We start from the raw sequence: 27,319 nt of genomic DNA on the forward strand, positions 1-27,319 counted from the left end.
GGGGCACTGTTATACAGTGGTTTCGCTCCTTCCTCCTGGGCCGTATTCAGAAAGTGGTGGGGGGGGATGAGTGTTCAGACCCTTGGGCCCTCACTTGTGGGGTGCCTCAGGGTTCCGTCCTCTCCCCCATGCTTTTTAATATCTATATGAAGCCGCTGGGAGAGATCATCAGGGGGTTTGGACTGGGTGTCCATCAATATGCAGATGATACCCAGCTCTACCTCTCTTTCAAATCAGAACCAGTGAAGGCGGTGAAGGTCCTGTGTGAGTGCCTGGAGGCGGTTGGAGGATGGATGGCGGCTAATGGATAGAAGTTGAATCCTGACAAGACAGAAGTACTGTTTTGGGGGGACAGGGAGCGGGCTGGTGTGGAGGACTCCCTGGTCCTGAATAGGGTAACTGTGCCCCTGAAGGACCAGGTGCGTAGCCTGGGAGTCATTTTGGACTCACAGCTGTCCATGGAGGCGCAGGTCAATTCTGTATCCAGGGCAGCTGTCTACCAACTCCACCTGGTACGCAGGCTGAGACCCTACCTGCCCGCGGACTGTCTCGCCAGAGTGGTGCATGCTCTAGTTATCTCCCGCTTGGACTACTGCAATGCGCTCTACGTGGGGCTACCTTTGAAGGTGACTCGGAAACTACAGCTAATCCAGAATGCGGCAGCAAGACTGGTGACTGGGGGCGGCAGCCGAGACCACATAACACCGGTCTTGAAAGACCTACATGGGCTCCCAGTACGTTTCCGAGCACAATTCAAAGTGCTGGTGTTGACCTTTAAAGCTCTAAACGGCCTCGGCCCAGTATACCTGAAGGAGCATCTCCACCCCCATCGTTCTGCCCGGACGCTGAGGTCCAGCGCCGAGGGCCTTCTGGCGGTTCCCTCATTGTCAGAAGCAAAGCTACAGGGAACCAGGCAGAGGGCCTTTTCGGTAGTGGCGCCCGCCCTGTGGAACGCCCTCCCATCAGATGTCAAAACGATAAACAACTACCTGACATTCAGAAGACATCTTAAGGCAGCCCTGTTCAGGGAAGTTTTTAATGTATGATATTTTAGTGTTTTTTGGTTTCTATGGAAGCCGCCCAGAGTGGCTGGGGAAACCCAGTCAGATGGGCGGGGTACAAATGATAAATTATTATTATTATTATTATTATTATTATTATTATTATTATTATTATTTAGAAGCATTCATGGGTTATGTGTACTGTTGACAATCCTTCTTAAAAGTGTCTTGTTTACTATACTAGTAATTTTGTCACTCTGGGACATCATTTATTTTGGACTTGTGCTCTGTCAACATTTCTAATTGCCTAATTATCTGCTCTGTTGCTGAAATAATGCTTTAGAAATGAATGCTCCCCACCCCCCAATTTTCCCTACTTACGTGTGAACTTAATTTGCTCCTTACCTTATATTTGCAACGTTGATATTTTTTAGTTCATTGAAATAAAGTTCATCAGATATATCAAAGATCGAGGAAATGATTTAATCAAGTCCAGCAGCAGCCCTCACAGAAATCTTTTCCCTGTGGGCATACCCTTTGGTAGCTCCATCTTTATCCATTATTAACAGTTTGAAATATCATTCCATTTTCTGCCTGCACTAATTTGCTGAGTTAGCTTCTGTTAATTATGACTTTAATCTGTGATTCAGAGCACGACAGGGGGCAAAATTAACCAATTTCTACAGCAATTTTTTACTGTGCTGCTTCGTTCTCTTTTTTTTCTCTTCAAGTGACAGTGTGGAACAGAGCTGGTGTGAATATGTTGCCTACAAAGAGATCTGGGCATTACCACTTTGTTGCCTTTGTCTTTTCACTAACCATATTGCAGACTTGCATAACATTGCTGAGATTCTTTCCTAACAGAATTTTATTCACTACTGGAAAATACCTTATCTTAGATAGTATGCTCATGGATAGGAATTTGAAAGTTCTCAGAAGGATGGACCTGTGGTTTACTGTTATGTTAAATGCCTATTGCTTATGTTACTGTATTCTTGTGAAAATCTATTATATATATGTGAAAATCTATTTTATATTATATATATATATATATATATATATATTTGCTTTCGTAGATTTTCACGGGTACAGGAATGCAGGTTTTGGTGTCTTCGGGTGTCTTCCCGTGTAAGAGTCGGGGTGTCTGTGCGACGTTTCGACGAGGTCTCACTCGTCATCTTCAGGCTGGTGCTTTCGGCTTCTTGTTACTGGAACAGAGCAGAGTCTGGTGTTTGAGTTCCTATAAATACTGTTGAGGGGTGTGGTGTATAGCCTCCAACGTTCTGGGCAAAGAGGAAGTTCCTAGATTAGTGTGCCTTTTCTTCTTTTGTTCCTTAATTACTTGAGGGATATCTTGGGTGATTTCATGAGTGATATTCAGAATATCACTGGGTGGGTCATTAAGTGTAGATTAGTTGCTAAAGCTTTCGTGTCTTGACCTCTTGAGCTTGTGAAGAGTTTTTCTGAGAAGATGGCTGTGCTGCATTTAGTTGTGCTCTGGCTTGGCTTCGTGTATAGGGGCGAGCTATGGTTTTGTGCCTTGTGCCAGCCAGATCTGTGTAGGGATTGCAGGGGGGTGCAGCATCCGGAGGTGCCACCCTCACAACATGAACAAGCGTGACGACACGTCCCGCCTGCCAGACATCTGGAAATTAGCCCTCCCCACAAAAACCGACACCAGAACCAGAGGCACACAGAACGCCGTCACCAATCAACCACACCAGACCCAAACCCAGACCCTCTCCACAGACATATTACAGACTCCATCCAGTAGCCAAACTATAGTGGCACCTCCGGATGCTGCACCCCCCTGCAATCCCTACACAGATCTGGCTGGCACAAGGCACAAAACCACAGCTCGCCCCTATACATGGAGAGCTTCCTGGGAGGCCGCAGAGCCGCCCTTCAGTAACAAGAAGCCGAAAGCACCAGCCTGAAGATGACGAGTGAGACCTCGTCGAAACGTCGCCCAGACACCCCTACTCTTACACGGGAAGACACCCGAAGACACCAAAACCTGCATATATATATATATATATATATATATGCAGGCAAGGTAAATATAAGGAAGGACTTCCCATTTAAAAACAAACCACCAAGAACACTGATTTGTGGCACTTTGTAGCCAGCTTCCCATGCTTCAGTTAAAGCCCAGGGAAAGACATGAGTTAATTCTATCCATGGGGCATTTTCATATCAGGAAAAGTCGGCAGCCAGGAAAGGTGCTGAGCGCTAGAGAAATGTTTAATGGAAAGAAAAACACATTCATTGTCCTCCATATACTGCAGTGATAAGTGCAACCTCCCACTTCCCAAAATTCTAAAGAAATTTTAAAGTGCCCTATGAATGAGCAGAAAGATGGAAGCCTCTTTTTTTGTGTGAAAGAAAACTTTTAAGAAATTAGAAGACAAATTTTGGCGCAACACTGATTTTCTATTTTGTATTCTTACTCACATCCTTATTGCCAGGAAAACTCAGAATAACCTAATATCATTAAAATTGTGGTGCCGATTAATATTACAGTCCTTGATCTCCTTTTGCTAGACAAAGAAGTTCCTCATGGGTATATACATGTACACAGTTTGAAAAGATACACAGAATTTCTGATCTGCCTCCTAAAATGGTGTCAATTTTTTCTGTTAGTATGTTCTAAACACTTTGATGCTTCTAGCTAAATATAAAATTGGCATTTAACCTTTTATTTGGAAAAGAACTATTGAACCTGTGTTAATCTGTATGGATGTTTAAAAGCTATAACTTACTTTGCTGTTGTAAGTGGTTACGAGCTTCTAGATGTGATTTTATCTATACCCTTATGGCCTTTCTCACTTTTTTTACAGCGTTCCTACATTCCAGAGCCTTCCTGAAGAGATACTCAGTAAGCTTGCTGATGTCCTGGAAGAGGTATTTAACTTTTAATGTTTTGTGTTAGTAAGAGGAGTATAGTAGGAAGTCTTTTGTTTACAAAAGTAGTTCATCTATGCCAGCCACTTCTGGGGCACTTCTACTGAAGTAAAGTATCTTCTCTTGGATAATGGTGTTTATGGTGCAACTGATGTCCTTTGGGGAAAAAAATAAGGTGAAAAGATCAAGTGGCATATAGTCTACTTCAGCAGAGATTCTGTTTCTAGGGAATTACAAAATTGACATTTTCCTGAAGACTTGTCCACACAGCGCTTGTAGACTAAACACTGTGAGTGAACAATGAAATCACACCTTCAAAGTTGGAAAAAACAACAACTTTCAAAGTGTATTTAGCATACTCATACTCGTTGTATTGGATGTGAATTAGCACGGCGCCAGATACTAACCTCAGTCCTCAATTTGGGTTTGGCATTCATTTAATAGTGGTGCTTAGTGCTATTATGGGGGTTGTGGTTGGAATTGTGAATTCAGGAATAATCCCCAGCTCTTTACAACCTGAAGCCTAACAGTCACCCCACCACAATCAGCTCAGAATCACCTAAACGTAGCCTCCAGTGGGAATGGAGAATGGCTATAGATGGTAGTGGATGCCTTAGTCATATGGCAGCCATGGTTGCCAAGGAAGCTAGAAGCATCCATTTCTGCTAGGGAGTTTAGAGACCTCAGGAAGAGGCCTCTGCAATCGTCAGCCTTCACTGTTAGGTTCCCTTTCCTCACCTTGCAAGGGAAGTTTAAGAAAATTTGGAGAGCAGAAATTGTGGAGGATTGGTAACAACTCACTTGGGCTCAGTCTTTCCAAGTTCTCTCAGAGAAAAAAAAGTGTAAAATATCTAGTCAATTAAGATGTCAGCTCAAGGGAAATCACATGTCCAGTTGTTAACCACAGCTTTTTGAACAGTTGAGTTCAGCATGTACAGCTGACATAGTGCTCCTGGATGTCAGACTGGCTGAAAACCAGAAGTGATAAAAGACCTGAGGGAATGTTAAAACAGGGTCTCAGATACCTCTCTACCAGACTTCCTTGTCTTTTCTGACTGGTCTGGCACTACAGAAGTTTTGACCAGCTTATGCTACCTGGTCTAACAAATGTTTCCAGCCAGTTATTTCATTGAAATTAAGCTCACTAGGTTTAAAATACATTGCCTTTCGGCAGTTGCACTGCTAGCATGAATATTTTTAAAATGAATACATGTTTCACTGCCTATAGGAGAGTCGGTGCCTTCTTTTTCTCCATCACTCTTGTAGCCTTATGCCTTCCATCTTCTCTGCAGTTCTGCCCCATCTCACTTTTCAATGGTATTCTGATGAGCAAGGCTTCATATAATTCCATGCAATTAAGGTATACTAATGCTAGAATTTTGATGAACCATTTTTAATGACCCTCAAGTCCTGGGGGATGTGGGAAGTCTTGTATCCGCTCATTCAAAATGTATTAAATACATGTTAATTTCACATCAAGCAACTTGTGAATGTTATTTGTAATTTGCTTCCTAATTACTACTTTTGCACCTGCAAAATTGCATACTAGCAAGTCCTGTAGACACAATTAATGTCCATTAATATGTCATCTTATGTGCGTTAATTATATGACATCTATACATGCAAACTGTGTGCTGTTCTCCTTGCGATTATGTATTTTCACATGTTCTTGGTTTATACAAGAAAATAAGCTGTGTTTCTTGAGCAACAACTCACTATTTAAATGTTCACAAGGATAGTTTTGACATTTTAAAAGCAGTTACCATCTGACCTTCATTAATATTTATATACTGTCTTTTTCTGCTTTTATCTAGCTGCTAGATTCTAGCACATGGACAACGAAATTGATGTGCAAGGAAAAATAGTAATTTGGGGAAAGAGCTACAAATTGTATAACATGTAAACTGTTCCTTTGAAACATAAGGTATATGGGGAAAGTGGTGAGCCTGCAGAACAAACACTAGAATTAAATATTGCCAGGCCCACACCACATGTTAAGAAAAATTGATGCTGGGAGCCATAGCCCCCTTTTCAAGTACCTGTTTTCCTCTTTCTAGTGCCTGATGTTATTACAATGAGCATTCCTTTTGCCTACTCTACATAATTGGCTGCTGTTAGTGCGGATCTTAATGATATCAGGCTGAACTACATATTATTCAGTGAAGGAGCCCTTTGTTCTTTGTGTTGTATAGTTCCACCCTAATTTTGCATCCTAATTTTAAACACATCAGCCATCAATAATGATAAGAAGCCTGACATGAGATGTATACAAGTATCAGACTCCTCCCCTCTAGAAATGAAAACCATTCTAAAAAATCTCAATGTTGGGTTATTCCGCAGCATTTTCCCCTAATTTCTGTCTTGCTCCTTGCTCTCAGTTTCCCCATTCCAGCTTGCATTAGAATATAAACAACTACGTGCGCTCACGTATTATATGCTTGTAAACACTGCTTTCAAATTTTTTAAATATAGATTAAGAAGTATCAAAATGATCTAAGTAAATAAATAAATAAATAATGTATCTATAATGGATATATCATTTTAGCAATTTCCTTTTTCTGCATACATTGCATTAGGCCATAAAAGAAACTTCAAAAATGTTCAAACCAGTTTCTAGGCATGGCCCTAGAAAAATCTCTCTCTTTACATAACTGAAGAGTTGGCCAAGTAGGTAATTTGTTGACATAGGAGCTAATGGCTGGAAGCAGAGTAGAAAAGTGCATGCAAGCCTTCTCAATAGCTTTTCCTTTTGCAAATACATCCAGTTGCACTTACCTCCATCCCATTCCCATCCCTCTGATTGCATTTAGGGTGCTAAGGGCTGGTTTTGGAGCTTCAGCCTCCATCAGACAGCAAAGCAGAGGAGTTTTAATTAGATATTTTTTTAAGGACCCCAAGCTGAATCAGGTGATCTGCAGAGCACATAAGCAGGGTCTGAACCAAATTCTGTGGTTCTGCACACTGCTAATATATGTTGTTGTTTAGTCGTTTAGTCGTGTCTGACTCTTCGTGACCCCATGGACCAGAGCACGCCAGGCACTTCTGTCTTCCACTGCCTCCCACAGTTTGGTCAAACGCATAATATATAGGATTGCACTATTACCAATACGTGTGCTTAGGAGCACAGCTTTTCTTTTTCAACCTTATCTAATATGGTTTATCTCGGATGGTTTTCTGGATTTCTGTTTTGTTTTTATTTATGGGTAGCATTCCATATGCATGATAGAAATCTCTCTGCCTGTGATGTTTCATCAAAATCAAAGGTACTTAAATTATCTTTCAAAGTAACTGCATTTTATCTAGGTTGGTAGTCTTACAAGCACTAAATGAGAATAGCTGACAGGCACTGTTTGAGGCAAGGAATAATCTCTCCTTTCTTCATAGCACAATTTAATATCCTCTTTCTCCTTATGAAACTGTGAATAATCTAGCATGGCTGCAGTGCAGCTCTCTTACAAACGGTTGGCTAATACACAGAAGCAAAAAAAGCTACTTGAAATTGCCTATTAGGCGATTCTTATGTGCAAATGCTGTTGTGAGGATGGTGGTAAAAAGGCTGTTATGTAATGAGATCACATCTTTAAACTTGGAAATTGTATGATGATTTCATTTAGCATATTGTAATGGATGTGAATTATCAAAGCACCAAGTCATCAGGGCCGTGTTACCCATAGGTGCTAGGGGTGCAGGGCACCGGGCTCTCAGGGGCGCCAGGCCAAGAGTCCGGAGCCAAGATTTGGGGTCCGGGAATTGGGAAGAGCCGACAGCCGCTGCTGAGCAGAGCAGAGCCCTTCGGAGCACCACATCTCTTCTGCTACGGGCGAGTGATTCACTAAGTCAGCTGGCCAGCTCCGCCCTCCTGCACACGCTGCTAACACGAGGCGCCTGGCTTTGCTTAGTTGCCACCGCCTCAGGGGGTGTTGCACTGGGCTCTGATTGCTCCTCCCCCGGCATCCGGCCCCGGCCTTGCTCTGCTGCCACTGCCTCGGGCTCCTCTGTTGTTGCTGAGACAGCCGGCCAGGCCAGCTCTGCCGTGCGCGCCTCGCTGGCCAGCCCTAAAAAAAGTCAACAACTTTGGGGTACCCCCCCAAAAAAAGGTCGACCACTCTGGGCAACGGGGGGGGGGCGCCAGGCGGATCTTTGCACCCTGGCGCCACATGCGCTTAAGACGGCCCTGCAAGTCCTCATCCTATGGCATGCCTAATAGCAGTGAATTATTTTAAATATATATAGTATAAGAATAATACTGATCATTGAACTAAAATAGCTTAAGGCCACTATTCTCTGTAAACATTTCTGGAAGTCTGTTCCAATGCATGGTACAACTTTAGACTAAAGGTGAGAGCTGACATGATTGAAAGCTATTTCACACAAAAATAATACCCCCCCCCCGTCTCTCTCTGTGTGTGGAGAATGTGCACACTAGCCCCAAGATCTAGCTTGTATTTGTAGTTGTGGGAAGCAGTGTGATTTGTTACTCTGGGCCTTTCCAATTTGACTTGTTTTTCCTTTAACAACTCTGGTTTCAGCACCATTCACTATAATAGGGAATCTAAAAATGGCTGCAACTCCCCCTTTCCCCACCCCACATAATTTGAACTGTAGTATACCCCTTCATAAAGGGCAAGTTTCAGAATATCTGCAGTGGTTCTCCCTTAAGAAAAGATCTCACCTTGGACCTGGGGGTGAAATAGGAATCATAGCAGGTGGGTAGTGGGGGAGGAGGAAGGAACATGGATCCCCAAGAAAGACTGATGTGGGAAAATGTCATCCCCAGTAAAGTCCCTGTTGCCCAAAGGGTTGTTGCTGAAAAGTGGACTTCTGTCCCCTACCCCACCCCCCAATTTGGAGGGCTATGGCCTATTTTCCCTGGAGACGAAATCTCTCTCTTGACTTGTATAGGTGGAAAAAGCCTCTGGATCACCAGAGAAGACGGTAGTGGAAGAAACTGTACCCTTTCCAGCAAGGTCTCGCATCACAAGGTCTTTGGTGGTGGTGGCTCCCCTACCCTGGATTTTTGGTATACAGCTTCTTCTCACTGGGAGAGAGAAACCTCTCCATTAACTTGAGAAGAGATTGAGGGGCAAAGAGCAGGGGAAGACCATGGATCCTGAGGAAAGATTGGGGCTGGATCTAGACACATCAAAGAAGTGTTTCAGTTTAAAGCTTTTTAATTTAACCAGGGAAAGCAGGTAGAGAAAAAACGGGACTACATGTCGCCATCTGGTAGTGCCATGTTATATCGCCCATACAATGCATATACGGTAAATCATTTTTTTCCTTTACCAGTCTAGTTGAGTCCTGGGAGAAATGTCATCTTCCCAGCAAGTTGTCACCCCAAGGGTGATTGCTAAGAGGTAGGACCTCTGGCCCAACCACAGATTTTTGGGGATACAGCCTCTATCTTCCTCTTGGGAGATAGAGATCTTTCCATTAACTTGCATAGGAAAAAGGTGATAGTAATAACATTTTTTAAAAAAACCCAGCAGAGATCCAGGTAAAAAACCTGACTTTTAAATATTTACAATGTTTACTGGATTTGAGCAACAGTGTTGGCATTTAGCAAAAGATACATGCATAGATCTGGTGCATATGTGTTGTACAGACAACGACCGTTTTGTGTGTGTTCAAGGCACGCATGACCGTACATGCATGCACCATGGTTGGACACTGAATAGGGCATAACATGGTGAGGTGGACTCACACAATGACCCGGAAAGCAACCCCCATGCAAATTGGGGGTTGCCTGTATCTGTATGCATTGGTTTAAACTGTCTTGATATTTTATGCAGGTGGTTGGTTTATAGATTTTTTTTTACAAATAAAGTAAGAAATTGCAGCCCATGACTGCAGTCATGCACACACACACCTCTGTGTGAGTCTTAAGTATGGATATGTGAGCCCTGAATCATTTGATGGGAGAAAAATAGTTTCCCCTATGCTATCAACTAAATTCTAGCATTTCAGTTTACCTGGCTTTTAGAGCAAGCTGTTAAAGCGACCCTTTTTTTTGTTTGTTTCATCAGACTCAAGTATTTGTCACTAAAAAGTATTTTTGAAGTGGGGAGGACTCAATTGTTCAATGCTCCCATAACAGGTTTGTATTCAACTCTCTGTGAATAATGAGAGTGGAGAGGCTGACAGAATTGAATAGCATATCTCATAAAAAGAAACTGATCTGTAAACTCAAGATAAATTCCACTGTAATAGTGTTGCACAGAACACTCTGGGAGCATAAAGGAGTCTAGAATAAAAGGTATGGGGAAGTCAGTCCCAAACTTCGGGAAGAAGAGAGGAAGATTATTAAAGTCTAAAGTCTAGCTAACACAAAAACAAAACTAGTTCTGAACATTAGATTGCACAGTCTGTGCCAGCAAAGCACACTGATTTCTAAACAGTAGCTTACTACAGTTCAGCCTAGACAACCAAGAATCTCAGTGCACTTTAATCAAATAATATGTTCAAGGGAATAAAAGAGGTCCATAGAGCAATAGTTCCATGGAACGCAAACAAGTGAGCCAATCCACCTGCCATTCTGTAAGATGCTTTTGTTAGGGCTAGGGTTTCATGGGGATTTTATTCTATTTCCTGTTGTTATCAATGTGACCATAGGACAAATGACAAGTAGATAAATGCCCTTCCTTGGAGGTCAAGAGGCAATATGAACTGGAGGTGGGCAGAGGCTGTTGTGCTCACGTGCTGCCTGTGAGTTTCCCACAGGCATCTGCTTGCCCACTGGATGCTAGACTAGATGAGCCATTGCCCTGATGCCACATGCTGTTCTTACATTATTAAATAGCATAGTTATATAGAAATCTGCCCATTAACTTTTCACAGCTAGAAGGTCATTTTCTCACAGCAGAGAGCATTTGTACTAAGAAATGCAAGCTTCTTTCTCCCCCTAAGTTTGTTACATTCTACAAGAACAGAGCTGGCCCACCCATAAGGCTTTGTGAGTCAGCTGCCTCAGGTGGCAGGCTGGGGGCAGCTGGGAGGGTATGGCAGATCCGGGTCCATGAGGAGTGAGCATCTCTCCGCCCTCCATACTTGTCAGCCACTTTCCTCACCCTCTTCTGCCCCCTCACTGCTGCCTGCTCCTCTGTAGCCTCCTGTTTCCTCCCCTGCCACCTTCAGTCACCTCACTGCAGTATCTCCACTGGTAAGAAATATGTGGCAATGCTTATAAATCTGAAGCAGTCCTATGCCTGGTTTTACTTAGAGTTTAGTGTGGTTTACTTCCACGCAAACTGTGCATAGGCTTGCACTATTGATTGGTGTAACTGGGGGCACAGGTTATCTGATTCTTGTACACTATGTGAAGCACAATACTAGTTAGGTTTACTCAGAAGTAGAGCACACTGATTTTAATGGTGCTTACTACTAGGTAGGTGTACACAGAATTACAGTAATAGTGCTTTTTTCTTTTTTAAAAAATTTAGGGGTACTCTCGTTTTCCTACTCATATTGAATTACTGCCCCTCATGAGGCCAAACTTAGATTCACACAATGTTTAGGTGTATGTGTAACCCTGCGTACCCCCAGAAAAAAAGCACTGATCATAGCAGATCCCCACCACCCACAACTAGAAACATGGTCTTTGGTTATGTAATAAAGGAAAGGTTATCATCTTATGTGCTTGGGGTAATTTCTTTATAACCAGAATAACAATACTATCCACACCATTGTGGTAATGGATTCATAGAATCATGGAGTTGAAAGAGACCCCAAGGATCATCTAACTGTAGCATAACCCTCTGCAGGAATCTCAACTAGATCATACATAGTGTCATATCATTTTTCTCTTGTTGGGTCTCCAGTTTGGCACTGACCCTGTTCTATAGTGGCCCATGCCCATTTCACAAATGTATGAATCTAAGCCAATGTGTGAAGCTAAAGAAGTAAAGGATTTACATAATTTCCTTCTTGGTATTTGTCAACCCCTAGGAATGTATCTTCTAGTGAGGCATTTTAAAAAAGTGGTGTTGGTGTTTTGTTATGTAGTTGTGATAGAAACGAAAGGACTGACCCAGCGATGACACAGCATCTTTGTCATAAGCAAATAACAAAATTTTTGAAATCCAGAAAACATTGAATTGCAAGCATACAAAGCAGATTAAAATGTACCTTGTGATCATCTGCTGGTGGTTTTATAAATTAGGGTGTTAGCTCTGGAAAATTGTTCAGAAGGGATTTAAAACTGCTTTAACTTTTCTGAAATTCAATTAGGCCATGTATGCACAGCCACCTCATAAATATTATATTGATGAACACTGAAATGCTGTAACTCAGAATATGGTGCTCTCCTCAGCATTCATTCTCCTTTTCTATAATTAGTGATGGATTTTACTCACTGCAGGAGAGCAGTAAAGAGGGATAGAATGGCCGGTGCATCAATCATGCACTTCCTCTAGTGGTCTGCATATAAAAAATAATACTAATTAGCTGTGTCATTTACCCTCTGTATAATGTGTTTGGGGTGGTGGTGGTGAAAATTCTTGCAAAAATGTGTTTTCAGGTTGAGCAGTTTAGTTACTTTCCTCTCATTTACGCTTCAGGCCAGTTCTTCAGAATTTAGAATTTTTTTTGCCTAGCTTTTAATTTTAAGTTTGTCTCTCCTACCTCAATGCTAGTTTCATCCTGCCCTTGGTTTTATGTTATGAGATGGATTTTTAATATTTTTGTTTTTATTTTTTGACATCACCGTCATTTTATTTGTATGCCGCCTTTCCACAGTTAAAACAATGTTCAAGGCGGCTTACAATATGAAAAGATTTACATAATTACAAACATAGCAAAGTAGTCATAAAATTTAATAAAACACATCAAAACTACATAACCAAACTGAACACTTTCCACATAAATATAAAGAAAAGAAACAAAAAATAATAATATAAAAAGGTAAAGGTAAAGGTAAAGGACCCCTGACAGTTAAGCCCAGTCGCAGACGACTCTGGGGTTATGGTGCTCATATCGCTTTAAAAGCCAAGGGAGCCGGTGTTTGTCCGCAGATGGTTTTTCCAGGTCATGTGGCCAGCATGACTAAGCCGCTTCTGGCGAAACCAGAGCAGTGCACAGAAATGTCGTTTGCCTTCCTGCTGGAGCAGTACCTATTTATCTACTTGCACTTTGACATGCTTTCAAACTGCTAGGTGGGCAGGATCAGGGACCGAGCAACAGGAACTCACCCCGTCGCGGGGATTCAAACCGCCGACCTTCTGATTAGTAAGCCCAAGAGTTTAGACCACAGCACCACTCGTGTTATAATTAATATAAATAACAGCAAAAACTCCCGACAAAACTTTCCCCAAAATACCCCAGTCCTTGCTGGGCAGGAGCAGCAGCAGTTCTTATGAAGCCTGTCAGGCCCCATCCTAAGCCAAGTAGAAAGAGGCAGGAACGGGGGGGGGGGCGGGGGCTTCAGGCTCCCAGCAGGTCAGAATCCATACTTTTGCTGTTATTTCTTTTCCCAACAGTCCTTTGGGAAATATTTTTTAGGTTATTTTTCAGTACATGGAAGATAGGGTACTGGTCAGAAGTGCTAATTCTTGTTAAAGGAGAAGTTACATTTCATATATATATATTATAAATTGTTATAAGCTTATTCTTATAAAGAAAAAAATGAATTTCTTTGGATTTCTAAATAAATAAATAATTTCATATATTGACATCATTTGTGATAATTTTTTTTAACACAGGGCTCTTTTCTGGTTATTTCATCTGGTATAATCCTGAGTGGTTCTGAGTGAACAATTGGAGCAGAGCCTAATAGACAGCCAAGTAATTAAAGGACTGAAGAGCAGAAAATGACTGTTTTAATAATGAATTATTCATGTGTAAACTTAAGGCTGATGAGCTACTATTTAAAGAGTGTGGTGTTATAATACTGCCTTAGGGTGTTGCTTCAGAGAAGTTTGAACAAGTGTGTAACTTTTCCTTAAGACATATTTTTAAGTGAAAGACAGGATGAAATCAGTTTTATAAATAGTAAAATAGGAAGCCATGGCCTTTTGACCTTATTCATACATTTGAGTACCAGATGATAGAAGGGAGAGGTAAAATTAAACCATTTTATTTTGGCCCAAGATACACAAGAATAGCTGCCGTTGCTCGCCATTACCGTCTGTAGTAACGCGCAGCACTGGTTGAGGCATATATCATCAACATAATGGAAGATTATTTTGTTGCACATCTCCTTTCCTTCCTTTGCTCCCACAGTCAGCAACACTGACCCCTTAACACAGAGCTTTCCAAACTTTCCGTGTGGGTGACACACTTTTTAGACACGCATCATTTTGCAGCACAGTGATTCAGTTTTACTATCAAACTGGAGGTTAAACTAGGTGTGACAGACCTACACACTGCAGCCAACACACTAATATGCCATGACACACACTAATGTTAAATCTCTGCCTTAACAGAACCCAGGCTACTGTGGAACCCTCCAGGCAAGAGTGAAAATTCATCCTATTACAGCCAATGTACATTAGTTCATATCAATGTTTGGGCAACAACCGATTTATGCACATATCGCTGTGACCCGGAAGTGGCCAGAAAAGGGCTGTAACAGGGCGGCGTGGGCTTATGCATGCTCTGCTGTCTCACGCAATGACCCAGAGTGCAATCAGGGGTTGCCTGTACTGCACTCGATTCACAGACAAGGGAACACAGTGCTGAACATCACTAGAACCACTTACACATATTACAGAATATATGTATGTATACACAAGGGAGAGAGAGACCCACAGAAATATGTACAGTGGTACCTTGGGTTAAGTACTTAATTCGTTCTGGAGGTCTGTTCTTAACCTGAAACTGTTCTTAACCTGGAGCACCACTTTAGCTAATGGGGCCTCCTGCTGCCGCCGCACCGCCAGAGAACGATTTCTGTTCTCATCCTGAAGCAAAGTTCTTAACCTGAGGTACTATTTCTGGGTTAGCGGAGTCTGTAACCTGAAGTGTCTGTAACCCGAGATACCACTGTATATATCATCTTTTAAAACATGCTTCTATCCCTCAGATACTATGCTTTCAACATACACTGAAAATTAAACTTCTGAAATGGCACTCATTCCCCACTAATGACTAATATACAGAGGTGGGCATAGCCATTAGTTCTTATGTCACTTTTTCCTTTTTGCTTTGCCATATGATTTATTCTCATATTGCCATGTGGGCTCAATTCTGCAAGAACTGCTGAGCAATCTCACTCAGTACTGAAATCAGCATGTTCCAGTGCTGCCCTCTGCTATGATGCAAGCCACACTGCCCCAGTGCTGTGTCTGTCTCTCTTGCCGGATGACAACATTTCATCTTGGATTTATATCTTAGATTAGAAAGCTTTATGTAGTGCTCTGCTACGGCACTTTGCCCTATCACTCTGATTTATTAGTTGACCCTGGCTGCTCTTAGAAACGTGTGCAGTTTTAACTTTTTGTATAAAATATAGCAGCCCTGAAGATCTGGCCTCATATTGGCCGCATCTTTCTGTCCCAGTGAAAATAGATTATTACTCTTTGTGACCTAATTCATATTGTGAAGCAATGCTGAAGATTAAACATAGAGGGTGAAATGTTTTAGAGAACGCTATTCTGCCTTGGTTTTTAAAAATAATCAATAAGAATATCTATCTTTTTCAAATGCATATATATATATATATATATATATATATATATATATATATATGCAGGTTTTGGTGTCTTCGGGTGTCTTCCCGTGTAAGAGTCGGGGTGTCTGTGCGACGTTTCGACGAGGTCTCACTCGTCATCTTCAGGCTGGTGCTTTCGGCTTCTTGTTACTGGAACAGAGCAGAATCTGGTGTTTGAGTTCATATAAATACTGTTGAGGGGTGTGGTGTATAGCCTCCAACGTTCTGGGCAGAGAGGAAGTTCCTAGATTAGTGTGCCTTTTCTTCTTTTGTTCCTTAATTACTTGAGGGATATCTTGAGTGATTTCATGAGTGATATTCTGAATACCACTGGGTGGGTCATTAAGTGTAGATTAGTTGCTAAAGCTTTTGTGTCTTGACCTCTTGAGCTTGTGAAGAGTTTTTCTGAGAAGATGGCTGTGCTGCATTTAGTTGTGCTCTGGCTTGGCTTCGTGTATAGGGGCGAGCTGTGGTTTTGTGCCTTGTGCCAGCCAGATCTGTGTAGGGATTGCAGGGGGGTGCAGCATCCGGAGGTGCCACTATAGTTTGGCTACTGGATGGAGTCTGTAATATGTCTGTGGAGAGGGTCTGGGTTTGGGTCTGGTGTGGTTGATTGGTGACGGCGTTCTGTGTGCCTCTGGTTCTGGTGTCGGTTTTTGTGGGGAGGGCTAATTTCCAGATGTCTGGCAGGCGGGACGTGTCGTCACGCTTGTTCATGTTGTGAGGGTGTTTCTCTATCTCGATGGCTTCCATGATTATTCTCTTGTGGTGATGTTCCATGTTAAAGAGCAATTTGGAATCTGCAAAATTAATTTCGTGTCCTGTTTCTTTCATGTGTTGGAAAAGAGAGGAAGTTTTTTCTTCTTTTTTGATGGCATTCTTGTGTTCTGCGATACGTGCATTTATTCGTCTGTTTGTTTGTCCAATGTACGTGGCTGGGCAGACTTTGCAGGGTATTTCATAGACCCCTTGGTTTTCCAGCTGGATTTTGTCTTTTGGGTTTCTGAGGATATTGGCTATTTTTTGGTTGGTGCAGAAGGCGGCGTCGTAATGGGGGCGGCTATCTCTGCTTGAACATATGTTCTCCAGAGCCGGCCCATCCCCCCCCCCCCGCACACTGGATAAACCTGATGCTCCCTAGGTCCCCGGCTGGGGACTGGGGAGGGAGAACGCCCAATGCCTGAGCCAAGGTCTACCCACATTTGAAATTTAATAAAGTTGTGGCCAATTTAATCCCATAGCACGTTGTCATGAGTCATTATTTCACATGACGGGGGGGACCGCGCGGGATCTGGGGACTCCGCCTATCCACGCAATGATGAAAATGATGAATTTCTGACCCACATTAAAGGAATGTTTTCAAAGTAGCCTACAAAAATATAGGTTGAAACCAGTAATAAGTCAGCTAAAGCGTGTGAAGAGAACAGGGGCTAACTAGCATTAGACTGCAATCTAGTTAACTAAAATTTTAATGCACTGTACATAGGGCTGCCTTTGAAGATGATCTGGAAACCAGCTGGTACCACATGTGGCCACTGGTGTGACTGTTGAGGCCAGACAACATATTTTATTGATACGTTTAAAGTGCTGGACTTGACCTTTAAAGCCCTAGTTTGGCCCCAACTTGTTTAAAGACCTGCCTATGCCACACAAACCTGCCCATGCTTTAAGCTTGGCATTGGAGGCCGTACTTTACTTATTGGTCTTGAGTTAGATTGGTGGGCTGTAGGGACTGGGTCATCTCAGTAGTGATCCCTGCCTTGTGGAACCCAACCCCACCTAAGAGGTGTGCTTCGACCCCTCATTGCAGTATTTCAAAAGGCTTTGAAAACCAACCAGTTATGCATGGCTCTTAATGTATGTTTTATTGTCATGCTGCTGTTTTATTGCGATGCCTCTGGAAATAGCCTTCATACTGGTTGGTTTTAATGTATTGCCTTCTGACACATATTAATTTTAAAGTTTTATTATAATACTGCATTGTGTTGTTATGCATTTATTTTGTTCACTGTCTTGCGTGGACCTATAAGGCAGCATATAGCTTTTTAAATAGTATACCTTTATGTAAAAAGGACTTAGCACTAATATTTTATTTCATACTAGGAATGATTGTTCCGTTTTAGATCTCACCACCTGTTGAGTTATATGCATTAAGAAGAATGCTGTGAATGTAACACGAGGGTTAGAAGATTCGTTGTTGTGATTTATAGGTGTTTGGATTAGGACATTTCTCTTTCATTTGTTCTGTATATTCTTTTGAACATGACATTTAACAACTTAATAAAGTGTATCCTAAAAAAACAAAAAAAGCCTCTAACCTTTAGTCGAAAAGGTTGATATTATAAACATTTTGTTCAAACAATTATTTTCCATTAAATAGAAAAATGGTTTTCAGCTCACCATCATGATTGTTTGTTTGTTAATATTGTTTCAAAGGATTCTGGGCATTAAAATGTCACCCAGCAGGGTCAAATAGCAATACACAAACAGTGCACTGAACTGAAGTTGCCAAAACTTGTTAGTACATGGACCAGCATCTTTGCTTCCCAAACGAGGTCCAATTCCCTGATTGGGAAGATACATAGTCCGATGCTATCCCAAATTCTCTGTATCCATGAGCACCTAAGATCAATCTCTGGAATCTACAATTTAAATCAATCTTAGGTAGCAAGGCTGGGAAATACCTAAGACCATACTGCCAGCCTATAGTCTGACCAATAGTAAGGCATACCTATATGTTCCCATGTAAACTTCACAATGCTCTTTTGGTGTTCATTAGAATACAACACCATTATGTTAAACAAAAGTGAAAAAACCTAGTGTGGTGATGTCGCTCAGTTTTTCACAACAGTTGTTCACTTTTTCAGAAAAAGCACTAGATTTATACTGGCTGTGGACTAATACATGCTGATATTTTTCAGATATGAAGCCATGTGGAATAGCAGTGCCTGCAAAGGCAATTAAACATGGCATAGCACACACTGACTCCAAGCAGTTGTGCACTTTTTCAGACACCATTGTGCATTGATACATAATGATCATTTTCAGACACTGGAGCATGCGGTTCAGCACCAACTTGTTAGGAGGAAAACAATTTGCCTATCAGATGGGCATGAAAACACCAGAAACCCAGCTTCCCCGTGGGAGGAGGAAATTGTACATCAAATGCCCTCATAAAAATGGAAATACGGTAGTTTTCATAGGAAAACATAGGCAGAAAAAAGAAAATTTTGCAGGCTTTTGTAAAGAACTTCATCTGTGCCTTTCAAATACAGCTTTAGATGTTTATTATTTAACAGGAGCAGATACATCCAGCTGTACAATGTGCAAGACTTAGTGATTCCTAGATGTTACACACCAGCTGCAAGGGCAAGTGTCAGTTTTGAGTGAATCATGTTTGGTTTCTCTCTATGGACCTTTGTTATACACAGCAAAAGGAACTTTAATCCCCTGATTCATGATATTTGATTCTTCATCAGCAGTTTACAACTTTGATATAACAGATGTCTAGCAGTAGAAATGAAATATTAGCTGTCACAATGACTATATGCTTGGAGGCTATAACATGAGCTGCCTGCATCATTTTTCTTATTTACCAAATCCCTAAAGCTAGGTCAGAACTGACAGATGTGGTGCTGCAGAAGTCCCTCTATGTGGAGTGGGCCAATATTGTATTTAGATTCCAAATGGAGGGGAAATCCTCTGAGCGCTGAGCAAGCAGCCTGGTTGACATTCACGACTATTACATGGTGCCAAAATGATGGCATACTTGGAAAACATACTCCAACATTGCTGTTTCTTTCAAGTGATAACATACTTAGCTCATAACTAAGGATGGAACTTGCTGCATCTGGTTGACCAGTTAGATGGCTGGACTAGGTCATCCTGACCCAGCAAAACGCTTCTTGCGTGACTTGGCTAAGGTAATAGTTAGCTTCATGGATGAGTAGGGATTTGATTTGACTCACTTCCCTTGGCTGGAATTAGCATTTTGTCCACTGCAATGTACTGCATCCTTGTTATTTAATTTGTCTTGGATTTTAGGAAATAGTAAGCCACTTCCTATAGGAACTTGTGAGGGTAAGAAGTATTTTGCCAGTTTTCTTACGTTAAAAAATTTCGCTTGCTTAACAAGTGATCAAGTCCAGGAGCTAGGCAGGAATCTGGGCATTGTTTTTTCCTGCCTAGGTAAAATGCCAGCTACAAATGTATATGGAATTTCAACTTTCATATCACAAGTGTTATAATTATGAAATCAAGATTTCTAGTCAACAGAGTGATTCAAAAGTGCCACAAAATAAAGTGTGTGATTTAGTGGAAGCTACAGTTGTCAGCAAGTCAGTATGCCAAAGTTCAGAGACCGAGGGTTGATCCATGCAAGCAAGGTTCAAAATTCAAAGATCAGGAAATGAGGTTCAGGGTCAATCCAAGTAGCCAAGGCCAGCAGTCAAGACTCTAGAGTCAAACCTGAAGCACAGGTTTGTAACACAAATCAAGGCCCATCAACATAGGCAGTTGAGCAAACACAGCACCTCAGCTCTGCTTCCCTTTTGCACTTTGCCTGCTGATTGCATCATCTGGGCTTGACGAGGCATATGACCCTCACCTGTTCCAAGCCTACTCCAACTGAGGAATCACACACTTCCTCCCAGAGCTAGCTAATGGGCCCTTGCCTGCCTTAGCCTCCTGGAGCACCCTGCCTGCTGCTTCCTACGCCTCAGAGCCTGCTGTGTTAGTGGAGACAGGGCCCACTCTGGTGATGCTGCTCTGGTTCCTATGCACTGGTTTCCACCTCATCATCATCCTCCCTGTGAGTACTTTCTATACCAATCTCTCTTTCCCCATTCCCAGCTTGCCCCATTGTGTCCCAGTCCCAGCTATAGCCCTTGCTGGAATCCTCCTGTTCCTCCCCCTGTTGTCCTGCCAGTTCATGACATCTAGTATCCCTTTTTCTTAATAACTCTGGTTTCTGGTGCAGAGGATTACTCCATTTTAACATAGGTACTGGGATTATTTATGTACTGGGATTATGGTTCAGAGAGAGGTGGTTTTTGTTTTGTTTTATTTAAGCGTACAGGTCCAAGATGTTTGCCTGATTTGTTGGTATTAGAAATAAGCTTGGTTAGATTTTCATTTTTGGCTCTGGACCTTCTAGGGAGGAAAATAGATGTTAAACATTCAAATTGATTCAGCCATATTTGCAATTTGAAAGGAATGTTTGTGATTGTTTTCATTATCATGGCACCCTACTATTTTAAGTGGAAAATGTGTGTGTGTGTGTGTGTGTGTGTTTGTGTGTGTTTGTGTGTGTAATTGTAAAAAAAATCTCTCATTTTAAATAGCAGCTTGAGCAGACTATTGTTTGTGGTGACTTGCTGCAAGGATGTAAATAAGAACAAAAAAGGAACCCTGCTGGGTCAGATTAAAGGCCTATGGTTCAGTGATCTACACTTGCAGTGGCCAAGTAGATGCCTTTGAGAAGCCCATAAGCAGGACGTGGACAAAAGCACCCTCTCCCTAATTCTCCAGAAACTGGTATTCAGGGGCATGCCACCTAAGAAACTAGAAGCAGTACATAGCCATTGTGGCTGGTAGCTATTAATAGCCTTATCGTCCATGGATTTGTCTAAACCCCTTTAAAGCTGTCTTAAGTTGGTGGCCATTACTACAACTTGTGGCAGTGAATTCCACATTTACCTATGTGCTGTGTGAAGGAGTGCTCCGTGCTCCATGATCTGATTGAAGTGGCTAAGGTTGGTTAGAGCCTGGCGCCGATAATCCCATGGTTGCAGGTTTGATCCCTGCACGGAACAGTTGTGTATGGCTGAATTGCAGGGGGCTTGTCTAGAGGACCCCTCTTTTCAACGGTACAATTCTATGTGTCTCTCTTTTGCATAATTCTAAAGCTATGCAACTCAACAATACTGTAACTTTTCTCATGGTTTAAGTAATAATTTCTTTGTTGATATGTGCATCTCTTAAGGCCTTGTGATTTGTATCGTAAGCCTTGTAATCTAGGCTCTAAGAATACAATTATATTGCAGCATGTCACTGAAACTGTATGAACAGCTCCAATTAATCTTTTTTTAATCTTCTTTCTTTTAAACCAACACCCCGTATTTCACCAGAAAATATATATAAATATTTTCCTTGTTGCAAAATATGAAAAAGGGACAGAGTTGGGGAAAGAAAATGTCTTTCAAATTAAGAGGAAACGAAATCGCCAATATGTTGGTTTGCACTATGTATTGCCAGCTCCTGTTGCACAATATTAATTGATTTCCTATTTAGTATTTGTGCAAATGATGTAAGGATTTATTGAAGAAGTAGTAATGCTACCCTACAAAATGGGTCTGGAAATATGCCAGTCTTCTTTAGCCAAATAAAGACAGTAACGTCATGGAAAGGGCTCAAATTTATTGCAGACTGCGATAAGAATAAATGATCCAGAGGAGTTCTGCAAATTCTGGAGCCCAAATACAAAATTCAAGATACTTTTATAACATTTTCTTTACATGCTTAGCTAGTGAACAATCCCTTTCAGCAACATGATTGGATAACAGAATGCATGGACAGTTTGTGGACTCCTCATGTTTACTTCTAATTGGTTTACAAATAAGCATGGCGACAGATAGTTCTGAACAAAGTTTATAAATTCACTCCTCTTCTGTCTTGTTCAAAATGTTGCATTTTTGGTCGTCTGTTACATGAAGCGAGCATTTTGGAGCTTCTAGTCTCTTCAAGGCCACTTCGCATTTCTGGTATGTGAAGCTGATAAGCGAGCCCCTGCTTATTAGCAAAAAGACAGGTTGAGGTGCATGAAAAATCTCTGCTTAGCTAGTTACCGTATTTTTTGCACCATAACACTCACTTTTTTCCTCCTAGAAAGTAAGGGGAAATGTCTGTGCGTGTTATGGAGGGAATGCCTACGGGTGGCATGCCTACGGATTTTCCTCATCTTAAAACTATGTGCGTGTTATGGTCGGGTGCGTGTTATAGAGCGAAAAATACGGTATATACCTTTATGCAGGACAACGGCACAGATATGTTGTGGTTGTGACTGAGAATGTTTATGCAGGCTCAGCACAGTTGTGTATCAGAAACCTGTTCTGTGACTGAGGGCAAGGGCATGTCAGTATAGGGGTACTCTGTACTTCACCTTCCAGCTAGCTTGAAGGAACTTGGCAGATCTCCTGCGTTCCTAATTGGCACAACCTCTCCTTGCTGTCCTGCTAGCTGCTGATAGTGGACTGTAAGCTATTGTTCAGTAGAAACTGACTCAAATCAGAAATATGAGTGCTGTGAAAGCAATGTATGAAAGCAATGTATGCTCAGAAATGCCTGCCTGCTATGTTGACCCCAGTGGGTCTCAGGTCATGATATTCACCTGGGTCCCAGGTAATGACACTCAGGTATCAGTGAAACTTGATCATTGTCATATTTGCTTTTTGAGAACAAGTGGAGAAGTTAAGAAATAAAAGCGAGTGAATTAAGAAAACATACATGAAAACAATTTTCCCAAATGGGGCATGTTCCATGACATTAATTGTATTTTGGCAACAGTTAAAAAAGTATTTTTGTCAAGCATTTGTTGATTTTAATAACAAGCTGTGTGTTGTTGGTTTTTTTTACTGTGGTTTGTTGTGTTGATGTTTGGAGATACTGTTGTTTTAAAATATGCAGTTTGTATTTTGAAAGCTGACCTGGAATTTGGTAACATAGTGCAATATATTAAATACCTAAAATAAGCTCTAGTCATCATAAACTCTAAATACAGATTACAGTCAAGACATCTGTCAAATGCAATTATAGCGCCATTCAAGAGCTTGGTTTTACAACACTCAGCAGCCCAGAGAAGGCACGCTGTCATCCAGCGATGTTTAGCAGAAATTTTACGCTACCACTTCTCACTTCCTCCAATTAATAGAATAACCAGAGAATACATGATTTGAGGTTGTTTTTCAGCTATTATGTAACTGCCGAATAAGTGAATGGCTCCAGGAATTAGATCAAAATAGAGGAAAATGTGAAGGGCTTGTAAATCACCTTCTTACCACTTCTTGGGAAATGAATGCAATATTGATGGAAAGGGGTTGCTTTAGTTCATTTCATGCAGCAGACTTGCTTCAGGAACTGTTTTTGTGATTGTTTTAAAGAGGTTTTATTGAGTATGCTTTATATTTCTGGGTATTTTGGTAAGCTATCTTGAGGACCTGTTGACCAAAAGGCAGACTAAGATAAAAATGGTAATAGCAACAATAATAAGCAGACAGTGCCACACCCCACTGAAAGGTTCTCATTACGAGAGGCAATCATCATTTGCCACCTGCAAACAGATTCATCACCAGGCAGCAGACCTCCTAATAACAGTTCTCAATCTTTGTTAATAACTTAACTGCTACTCTCTTAGCTGTCCCGTATTCCTAGACTGATTGTAAGTACAGTAGCTGGAAGAATTAAATTATCTACATGGAATCAACTATCTTTGATAATGATTTGTTGTCACCCTGCTTAACTTAATTGTTCACCTGGAATTTAATCCTGCCCACAAGTACCACTGACAGAATTGCAGCCTTCATTCTAAAACTCCTAATTAGTTGTGTGTGTGGTTTTTTTGATAGCATCCTGGTCCACCAGCCTATCTAGATGACTAGCCCCCATTCACTTGTCATAAATTATTGTGATTATTAGTCTGCTTTAGTTAACTGATGGATTGATCAATAAATTAAGCCATTGGCCTTTTAAGACAATAAACGTTCATTATTAAATGTTGTAGAGTAACCAAAGGAGGTGAATATTACCATAATGCCTTTGGTTTTAAGTCTCTGTGAAACATTTGGCTAACCAACCACTGCCAGGTCACTGTAGTTTCCAAAGGAGCCTGAGACCTTAATATGAACATCCAGCATCCTTAAAGATACATGTCCCATGTGTTACTGAGCACTGGGATGTCATTTCTGACATCTCCCCTAGGTGCTCAGGTACCTCGGGAAAAGATTCAGCATCCCCAATACCAGGAGGGAGGTTAGATTATGAGTTTGACTAGAATTTTGTGACAATTTTGTGCTTGTCTCCTTTAACCATCAGGAGTGCCACCTCTGAATTGTTGTATACTGCTGTGGTTTAACACCTATTCGTTTGTTCAATGTGTCAGTATTCTACTAAATGCAAACTGAATCAGCTAGAAATCTAATTACCAAAATTTTAATGTTAACCTTCACGTGACAGTTTTAAATGGTAACAAACTTTTTATTTTTATAATCCTGAGAGGATCTAGCAGGTGTTTGACTTTGCTTCTGAGAAGGGGTTATTTGAATAATAAAAGAACTAATTGCTTGATTGAGGAAAACAAATAATCCACAGTGGTAAAAAACACACACCATAAATTGTTAGGGCTTTGCTGGGTATTTCACAAAAATGACCCATTTTAGATTTCCTGCACATATACAAACTTACAGTAAAATAAGTTTGGCAGTTCCATTAAACCCTCTATGGGGAGAGAAAAGGCATAAAAAGTCCTGACTGCATCTGTGCAAGTGAAAACTATGTTCCCCATTTTGCTCATTGGATAGTGCAGTAAACTTTTCCACTGAACTTAATGAGAGATCCAAGTAACTGTTATTGGCAACACTGCCTAATTGTCAAGATTCATGTGATCCTTCAGCTTCTGCTATTAGTGAAAATACCCCATTGTGAGCCCTATTATTCTTGGCTAACTGCTACCTAAGGGAATTTCAGCTGCATTCCAGAAAATGCAGGATGTATCTGCAGAGGGCTTCCGTGGGGAGATATGCTGGATAGCAAAGTTGAAAAATTGAGTCATTAAGACAGCAGAAGACCTTAGGGCTATAGCAAGAAAAACCCAGAAAGGGGCAGCATGCTTTTAACATTATACCTTGCCTCACCTACTGCCCTACCAAGTGCTCGCAAGAACAACAACCCATGAATGCCACATAAAAGCAGATTATCTCTCAGGGTTTTGACTGGTAAATCTCAGTTGTGTTTATGCAATATATAAGGCACCTTCCCATCCTGGCTTGGGTATAGCAATGAGCATTATTATTATTATTATGGCACTGTGGTCTAAACCGCTGAGCCTCTTCGGCTTGCTGATCAGAAGGTTGGCGGTTCAAATCTGCCGGGGTGAGTTCCCGTTGCTATGTCCCAGCTCCTGCCAACCTAGCAGTTCAAAAGCATGCCAGTAAAAATAGATATATAGGTACCGCTGCAGCGGGAAGGTAAACAGTGTTTCCTTGCACTCTGGTACTCATCACGGTGTCCCATTGTGCCAGAAGTGGTTTAGTCATGCTAGCCACATGATCCGGAAAGAGGTCTGTGTGCAAACACTGGCTCCCTCGGTCTGAAAGCGAGATGAGCACCGCACCCCATAGTCACCTTTGACTGGACTTAACTGTCCAGCAGTCCTTTACCTTTACCTTTTTTATATACTGCTACTACTACTATATTTAGGACCAACAATTAACTTATTCCAAGAGGAGGAGGATTTAATAATGCTTGGCCTTTCTTAACCTTAGCAATTCAACTTCTCTAGTGTGAATGAAATTCAATGTCAATCACAGTAGTGCCATTCACATTAGTGGAATGGAAGTAAGTAATGTGTCTCCTGTATTACTGTCTATACTGCATTGCTCTACATGGGTAAATTGCCTGGAGTGTGATTTGTAAGAAATGGGATAGAGAGGAATACAGAAAACACCATAATGCTATTATTGAAGTCAATGGTTCATCCTCACCTGAAATACAGCTTGCCATACTGCTGACCTCATCTCAGAACAGATATTGCATGACTGAATGTAGTTCAGAAAGGGCAGCTAGAACGATTAAGAGCATGGAGTCTAAAAAGAGTGAAGGTGTCTCTTTCAGAAAGGAGATGGGGAAGGGTGCTGCTCTCAGAAATAAATAATTTAAACATAAGAATTGGATATAATTTCAGGATGGTATTCTATGAACTTTTACCTGGGAGAAAGCATCACTGAATCCAGTAAGACTTAATTCTGAGTAGACATGTATAGGATTCTGTTGCTACTCTGGATAATTGTACAATAGAATTATTTGCCTCAAGGTATTAACGTTGTAAAAAACAAACAAACCAGTTTGCATATATTTACAAGTCTTAGAGTTATTTTAATATTATGCTAACAGTTAATAGAATACATTGAAATGTATGTTTGCCTCTACAAAACAGGGAAAGGAAAACGGGGAAAACAAAGAAAATTCTGGATTCTTTCAGGGCATAATTAGCTACAGTGTCTATGAAATGTTATGCTATTTTATTGGATAACTGAGGGCTTCCTATTGGTTCTCCCCTCCCCCCCATGAAGAATTTACAATTTCTCCCTGAGGTTAATAAAAAAAACCCTCACTAATAAATAAATGTATTATTTACATTCTACAAATAATTGCTATGCAGTTAGTCCTGTCAGAAATTAAAATGAGGCATCTTACTATTTCTAAACCCCCCCCCCTTTAAAGACAATAATGTGATTACTTCCAAAGCTGGCCTGATATATTTTGGCAGCTGAGTTTAACCACAAAATGGTGCTTCCCCGCCAGAGATGAGGGGGAGTGAAGATCTACATTGGGAACAAGGGGGTGAGGAATCAAATTAACTTCACCCAACAGCTGAACTGGGAAACAAAGGTCATTACAGGATGAGGAGGCCTGTCCAGGACACCCCAGAGGGCAGTCTCCACATTCCCTCCTCAAGGGTGGGAGGAGACCAGCAGTGCTGCCTGTTTCCCCAGAGGTG

The 27,319-nt window shown here is 41.3% G+C and overlaps 1 protein-coding gene and 1 long non-coding RNA gene across 9 annotated transcripts in view; one reads left to right on the forward strand and one right to left on the reverse strand.

Annotated features, from left to right (window-relative positions):
- PRKG1 (protein kinase cGMP-dependent 1) overlaps window positions 1–27,319 on the forward strand; it is a gene marked incomplete at its 3' end in the record, with an annotated part of 706,724 nt that overhangs the window by 542,453 nt on the left and 136,952 nt on the right. For all 8 annotated transcript variants that reach the window (XM_082222041.1, XM_082222042.1, XM_082222043.1 and 5 more), the window contains one exon: window positions 3,842–3,905. In XM_082222041.1, the coding sequence (XP_082078167.1) occupies window positions 3,842–3,905 (64 nt within the window). The remainder of the gene's footprint in view (window positions 1–3,841; window positions 3,906–27,319) is intronic.
- Window positions 1–27,319, reverse strand: part of LOC309532209 — a 738,788-nt gene that overhangs the window by 527,302 nt on the left and 184,167 nt on the right. The gene's annotated exons all lie outside the window — the stretch shown is intronic.

This window comes from Podarcis vaucheri (genome assembly GCF_965113315.1).
Source record: "Podarcis vaucheri genome assembly, chromosome: 5".
Classification (NCBI taxonomy): Eukaryota; Metazoa; Chordata; class Lepidosauria; order Squamata; family Lacertidae; genus Podarcis; species Podarcis vaucheri.